Below are 8082 nucleotides of genomic sequence, written 5' to 3' on the forward strand. Positions count from 1 at the left end.
CGCGTGACTAAATAACTACTCAATGTACAAGGCTAAAAATTTGTTTGGCCTGGCAGGTGAAAACTCAAACCCTGCTCATTTGAAAATGACTCTTTGCTTCCAAATGCTTTGATAAAAAATTGGATTGTCCACCCGTGATCTCGATCTGGATCAATTGGATTTATGATCCGGATCATTTTACAGATTGTTTGGATTAGTGGTCCAAAAAAGGTAAATGAAAAAAATTAAATAGATGTTTGTGGGGTAGAGATTTAGAGGGATCAAAGGACAACACTAAATAAGGTTATAGAAAACAAGAATGAAAGAGGCAGTTTTAGCGAAGAACTGGTCTGGACACATATCACTCTAGAATTGGCTCGGTCTAGAATGATTTCGCATCCACATCGACACTCTAGATCGGAAATTACCGGGTTTTAAATCATCGTTGCTACCTACTAGACCGTGTCCTTCTTTGGGCTAAATGGGGAAAGCATGTCACTTCATTAGTTGTATTGGTTCAATTTGTTTATTTCCTAGAGTCAAATTCAGCTTAAGTGTGCTTGAATCTTTTTTTGTTGCCAGACAACTATGGTCATTTCAGGTGTTGATTTGGGGGGACTTTGGATGGAATCCACAAGCTAATTTGAGGCATTGTGCACCATGATGGCTCTTGCATCTCAATAGGAGAGCATGCATGAATCAATGTATATGAGAGAGAGAGATTGAATTTCTCAACATCCCAGTGATATTTTCGTTAGGAAAAGTATATAATGACATCATATTTATCTTTGGTAGAAGGTGGTCACAATTCATTTTGACTATCGAATGTGAAATTTGGTGGTTGCATTTATTTCATTGACCAAAGTCGAAATTCAAAAGAATTTTTTTCAAACTTTATGATACCCTCAAGTTATCAAATTTTATATTGGATGATTGTAAGTAATTGTGACCTCTCTATACTAAAAGTAACTTATCTCATTGCATATAATCCCTTGCATACAATCCCTTTTCTCTAATGTACACCATTAAAATTTTCATGACACCCCCAAGGGTAGTTTTGCCAATTCCACATTAAATTTGGAGAGAGAGAGAGTTTGAATTTCTTTTGGCCAATTCCTCATTTTCCTATTCACATTAAGAAAGCCGCCATGGACATACTAGTCAGATGTACCCGGTAAATGCTACTAAATAAATTGATGACTGCCATTGTTTTGTGAATTTTCATAATATATGAATATATATACACAGTTCCCCACAATGTATGCTCCACGGTTCCAAAGAGAGCATCCATAAAGTGAAGTTTTTCCCTACTCATCAATGGCGGCCAAATCCCCATTCCTCCTCCTCCTCCTCTCTCTGTGTCTCATCCTTTGCTTTTCGAGCACTGCAAATGCTCAGCTCAGCCAGAATTTCTATGCCAAAATTTGCCCTAATGTGGAAAGCATCGTTCGGAATGTCGTTGCCAACAAAATCAAGCAGACCTTTGTCACCATTCCGGCCACCCTCCGTCTCTTCTTCCACGACTGCTTCGTTCAGGTATAAATTCCATACATCGAATGAAATCCTTTTTGGTACTTCAGGGAATCGAACTTGAGATGCAATGTCTCACTTGTCAATGCCTTGAGCAATCAAGCTCGAGCTTGAAAACTCCTCAAATCCAATCAAAATTTCTTTCTTCTGACTCAAAGTAGTTATGGTAAATTGCTTTTCCTTTTCTCGGAAATTCATGATGAGCTCCAAGAAGTGATTCTCTTTCTCTTTGTGAATTGCAATTCAGGGGTGCGATGCATCGGTAATGATCGCATCTGCAGGGGGCAACACTGCAGAGAAGGACCATGAGGACAATATGTCCCTGGCTGGAGATGGATTCGACACTGTGATAAAGGCGAAGGCGGAGGTCGACAAAGTGCTTCAGTGCAAAAACAAGGTGTCATGTGCGGATATCTTAGCCTTGGCAACTAGAGACGTCATTGCAATGGTAATTTTTGCTCTTCTCTTTATCAAAACTGTAAATTTTAATGCATACAGACATGTATGATGTCTTTGGATATTTCAGTAAACACAAATGCATGGTATAGATACATGTGTATATATGTATGTACGTATGTATGTATCATATATATCCATCAATTACATATGTATATACATCTATAAGTTATATCATTATTATCATGATAGCTTTTTTTTCAATTAATTGAGATCGGCAAATCCTGATCCATCATTCTGCTCTATTTACAAAAGCGGAAAGTCCTAGTACAAGAGATACTCTGTAAGAATTCTTGATGAAACTACATTAATCTAGTTGGACATCTAATGCCTGATAACCATTGTTTCTCTTTTGAGAAGTTCTTTTGCAAGCAATTGGAGATATGATAGCAAGTTTGAGAAAGGAAAGAGATTATTTCAAAAGGAAAGTGCATAGTTGTCAATTGTAGGAATAAAGGAAAAGTTGAAGGTGATTGTGATACTTGAATAACAATACATGGTTTTTTTAACCATCTTCTCTCACTTTTTTCTAAGAATCATAGGGGACAAGATTAAGAAAAACATTTACAAGGTTCAATGTTCCTCACTTTGTTTAGGGTGGCACATGGCCTCAACGGTCATTATTACACACATGAGAGAGAGAGATCACAACGGCTGCCTAAGGTCTATATGATCAAAACCTTAACAAATATTAAAAAAAGAGAGTAAAAAATGAAAAACCTAAACAAATAATGAGTGGGTGAATAAAAAAAGAAAAAGCAGAATAGTGTAGCTCTACTCCCCCAGTTCAAAGGTTTACCTGGGAGGATTTTTTTACGATATGTTGTAATCACTTATGAATTACTAGATCAATATTCTCCAAAAAAAAATTTAAATTCAAGTTTGCTAACACTTGGATCGCACCATTTAAAAAATAAATGGATAGTCTTTTATTCAATCTCAAAACATTATTTCTTTCATAAAGGGTACAATTAGGAAATGTTTTTTTATTAAAGGTAATTTATAAGTTGAAGTTGTTACATCTCCAAATTTAAGGTCCCGAAATTAACTCTAGATGGGGTTTTATCCGAGGGAGTAAACTTGCATTCTACTCCCGCGGCAGTCTTATTTTAGTCATTGTTTTTTACTTTATATTTAAACGTGGGAGTCATGTACTATGGTTTATTAAAGGTTACAGAAGTTTGCGGCCGTGGCCATTTCCAAAATCACTACGTCTCTTGAAAGTGGACTCCATCTCGAAAGGATGAGATTCGACTTTCATTCAAATGGACGGTGGAAAAAAGGAATGATACATTTTCCTTTGGCAAATACTTTTGAAACATGAGGGTCCACAGACAACTGTAAGAAGGTGGGCCCTCAAAATTTCAATAATTGAAGCACAAATTCTGTACACATGAACAGAACATGGCAGTTTGGCTGGTTTCGTAAAGTTGAAACTCCCTGGTGGGAAATCTGGTAGGGCGGCAAGCCCAAAACAAAAGTAGGGCCTCGGCCACAAACGGCCGGGCCAAGGCCAGTTCGGCTTGGTTTGGCTTAGCCCAGCCCGGCACTATAAATATAAGAGCCAGGCCAGGGCCACGGCTGTCCTGGCCCGTTGCTATCCTTACTCTTGGGGTTCTTCTACAGAAGTTCACGGTCTACCTTTTTCCTGAGAAATCCTTTTTAAGGACATAAAATGAAAGCAAAAGCTTGAAAATAGGCAAGACTCAAAAAAAAAATAAAAAATTAATTAAGGGTGCGGTTTCTATAAGGTTGTAACCTTAAACAATCCAATTAAGGTGCACCTTCAAATTTTATCATAACAAGTAATAAGATTATTTGAAAATCTATTTTCATATGTAATTATAAAATTTTGAACTACAAAAATGGTTAAAATCAAGTAGATCTATAAACATATGAAAATCTTGTAAATTGACGGTCTAGATAATGTGTTGCGAGATGCTCTATTTCTGGAACTCAATATATATATATATATATATATATAGAGAGAGAGAGAGAGAGAGAGAGAGAGAGAGAGAGAGAGAGATAGATATTCATATTCCTACATCTTGATGTCGAGATAATCAATTAGAAGGTTTTTAACATTAAAACAACCTTTTCCGATGGATTTTTAATATGCATATGTAATTCTACATTTTAAGGTTGCAACCTTATATAATTTTTTTTCAATAATTAATGTTCGAATCTAATTTTAAATAAAATCTCATGAATTCAAGAAAAATATATTTTCATGAATATAAGTGGTTACATTTTGAAATTAAAGGAAAGGAAATATAAAGTAAATCATCTCTTTTTTATTTGTTTTTATTTTGTAATTCTTTCTTGTTTGTTTTGAGTAGTTCATAGGATTGGAACTCGGACCTTGCTTTTACAATGTCAACACCCTCATTAATCAAGTATAAATAAGCCAGGACCCTTCAATTTTCATGAGTAGAATCAGTCCAAAGACTTTGTTCATTAGTGTGATATTTTAAAATGGAGAAAGTTTATATAAGGTTGCAACTTTAAAATGCAGAACTACACATGTATCTCAAAAATCTATTGGAAAAAGTTGTTTTAATTTTGAAAAAACCTATAATTGATCATCTCGACATCAAGATGTATGAATATGAAAAAAAAAAAGAAAAAAAAAAAAAAAGAAGATTTTGAGTCTCAAAAATACTTCATCTTGCAATACATTATCTATACGGTCCATTTTCAAGATTTTCATATGTTTATAGATCTACTTGATTTTAACCATTTTTAAAGTTTAAAATTTTATAATTAGATATAAAAACAGATTTTAAGATAAACCTATTAATTTTCTTCACCAAAACAGATTTTAAGATTTTCATAATTAGATATAAAAACAGATTTTAAGATAAACCTAATAACGAAGATAGATTTTGGAGGTGCGCCTTAATTGGATTCTTTAAGGTTGCAACCTTATGGAAACCACACCCTTTTAAAATGCACATTCTTACTTTCATTTTCATGTTCCTTATAGTGCCAAGACTTGTTCTTTTCTTGCACGCAACTGTATGACTTTGAAATTAAAATCTTATGTTGATTTTTATCCTTTCTAAAATGCAAGTGATTGTTGTTTGTCATTTCCAAGACACGTTCTTTGTTATTAATGAAATCATATCGCATTTTTTATTATCCTCAACAAATCTGGACTTTTTCTTCATTTTAGGTGGTAAAAGTGGTGGGCTCCATGAAGTATTGAGTTTTATTCTTTATCACGTTAGGTCATGAGTGGGGGACCCATAACTAACACGTTGAACCCAAAAAAGAGTGTATGAGTTGTAAATCCATATCTCGATTTGATTTTTCTTTTTGTTGATTGGTTCGATAGTCAGGAGGGCCATCTTATGCTGTTGAATTAGGAAGAAGGGATGGCTTGACATCGACAGCGAGCAGCGTCACCGGAAAGCTTCCGCATCCAACGGACAATCTGAACCGGCTCAATGCCCTCTTTGCATCTCATCGCCTCTCTCAAACTGACATGATCGCTCTTTCTGGTAATTCAAACCAACTCATAATGGAGTACCTCATTTATTTACTTATTTATTCCATAGTTCCAATTACTGTTGTAGTTGTGTTCTAGGAAAAATTATGCCCATATAGTAATATTTTTAGGTATGTGGAGGTCCTACTCTCTTTAGTTTTTTTGTTTTTTCAAAATTTTCCACACCAATATGTTTATTACTTTTATTTTTCTAGTTTTTGGTTTGTATTCTAGTATGTTAACTTGGAGGTATTTTAGCGGTCAGTTTGATTTTTCAAATATTGCACAACCGTATAATGGGAGGTATGATGTTTGGAACATCAGATCGGGTGGCATGTGAACGTTTTCAGCAGACCTAGTGGTCTAATGTTCCTGACATCAGACCGCTCAATGGATATGTGGCCCGATGTTATAGAAAATGGACCTCTTGCAGCCCAGTGTCACAAATATCGGGCCGCTCATCACTTAAAAGAAAATCTACAGACCAGTCAAATATTAGCAACATGAGACAATGCTAAAGTGAAGTTTAGGGCAATCCAATTTTTAGACCATTGGACCCATCCATCATATAGCTCTAACCCAAAACGGTCTGATCATGTAAACATCAAACTAGGGGTAAAATTGAAAAAAAAATAAAATAAAAACCAGAGTAGGACCTCCACATAGATAGAGGAAAGTTGCATTATGCTATTATACCAAAAAAATATTATGTAATTTTTCCTGTATTTTATAGATAATCAACAATTTGCTTAAATAAAGTAAATGTTTAAAAAAATAGAAAGTATACAATAGGACTATCCAAGTACGAGATGGTCACAATTAATCTTGACCATTATGAAATTGGGTGGCTGCATTTATTTCGTTGGCCAAGTTCAAAGTTTGCAAGAAATTTTTTCGAACTTTGTGACACACTATCAGATTTCACATTGAATGGTGATAAGTAATTGTTATCTCCTTATCCTAATGGTAAATGGTCACTTTATGCAACTCTAAAAAAAAAAAAAAAAAAAAAAAAAAATGATGGGTGTGCTAGGATCTTATTTGGAGTTTTGTACTTAGATTTTATTAAATAAATTGTGGGGATAATTTGGTTTCATTTTCACGTTCCGCCTCCTTTGTTTGGATTTGTTACTGGTGGCTTTGACCATGAAATGGTGGCGGCTCACAAAGGATTACTTGGAATGGTGGCGGTTCACATAGGATTACTTGTAGAACTTAAGATCCAAATTTGGTTATTTGCTAAATAAAAAACTATCTTAATGTCCAGGCCTTTCTCTCCCCCTTCCCTTCCCCCTATTTCTCAAGTGTGCACACAAGAGAGTAGGGGTGGCAACGGGCCGGGCTGCCTCTAGCAAGTCCCTAAGGTGGTCCAGGCCCGACCTGGCCCTGATAGGGCTAAAAAAGCTCTGGCTCAAGCGAGACCCTAGTCATGTCGGGGCCTGACCCGACCTATCCCTACTGTCAATCCATGGTTGCCCATCCCAGGCCTTAGTATTTTAGGGCAGGGCTGGGCTAGGCGACTGGCCTATTGCCACGCCTATCACAATGTGTCACACATACATACGCAGCACATTCGCTGAAACCACATACATACTCATGTACTCTTGCAAAGTCTCTCTCTCAAACGCATGTGTAGATCATGCCAAGTGATTAAGATTTTAAGTTTCTAATAACCTACACACGCATCACAGCTGCACACACAGTTGGGTTCTCCCACTGTGGCAAATTCTCGAACCGGATATACAGCAACCCGATCGACCCCACATTGAACAAGACGTATGCAAAGGAACTGCAAGATATGTGTCCTAGAATCGTCGATCCTCGGATCGCTATCAACATGGACCCGATCACACCACGGAAGTTCGACAACGAATACTTCAAGAACCTCCAAAAAGGGATGGGCCTCTTCACATCTGATCAAGTCCTCTTCACTGATGCTAGATCCAGACAAACAGTAAACACATTTGCACAAAGCTCCACAGCTTTCTTCAATGCCTTTGCCGCTGCCATGACTAAGTTAGGAAGGGTGGATGTTAAGACAGGAAATCAAGGAAACATTAGAATAAGATGTGATGCTTTCAACTAGATTCCTCCTCTCTCTTTTTCCTTAAAACTTCTTGGTTTGTTTTTTCAACTGCAAAAGTTGAATAATTTGCGACTAAGTCGCACCTATGTCATATGTTGTAGTTTGGATCCTCGAGATAAATAAAGACCCATACACTAATAAAGAATGGCAGGTTTCTTAAACAGACTATTCCAACTCAACATTTATCATGAGGACATTGATGTGTTTCCATGGACATTTGTTTTGTAGGAAAAAATTATGCTTAAGGAAAAGTATAGAACGAGGCCATTTACCTTTGATATAATGTGGTTATAATTAATCTTGACCATTGAATTGTTGTATTTATTCTTATGATTAAGTTCAATTTTCAAAAAAAAATTTCTCGAACTTTGTGACATACATTAACTATGAGATTTCACATCTGATGGTTATAAGTAATTGTGGCCTCCCTGTACCAAAAGAAAAAAAACTCCTTACATGCATATTTGAAAGTACTTTTCCGTTAGATTACCACTTTCTCATGCTTGTTTTCCTTGAGTCTGCGATCCGCGAATCTTTATGA

General features: G+C 36.0%; 1 protein-coding gene across 1 annotated transcript; it reads left to right on the forward strand.

Moving 5' to 3' along the window:
* Positions 1–1247: 1247 nt before the first annotated feature.
* On the forward strand, positions 1248–7702 carry LOC18431813 (peroxidase 35). The gene is made up of 4 exons (XM_006841904.4): positions 1248–1515; positions 1757–1957; positions 5303–5468; positions 7147–7702. The coding sequence occupies exons 1-4, from the start codon at positions 1297–1299 to the stop codon at positions 7539–7541; spliced, it is 981 nt and encodes a 326-aa protein (XP_006841967.1). The 5' UTR covers positions 1248–1296; the 3' UTR covers positions 7542–7702.
* Positions 7703–8082: the final 380 nt, after the last annotated feature.

Source organism: Amborella trichopoda, chromosome 12 (assembly GCF_054954075.1).
Source record: "Amborella trichopoda isolate Santa Cruz 75 chromosome 12, AtrichopodaSantaCruz75HAP2 v2.0, whole genome shotgun sequence".
Lineage (NCBI taxonomy): Eukaryota > Viridiplantae > Streptophyta > Magnoliopsida > Amborellales > Amborellaceae > Amborella > Amborella trichopoda.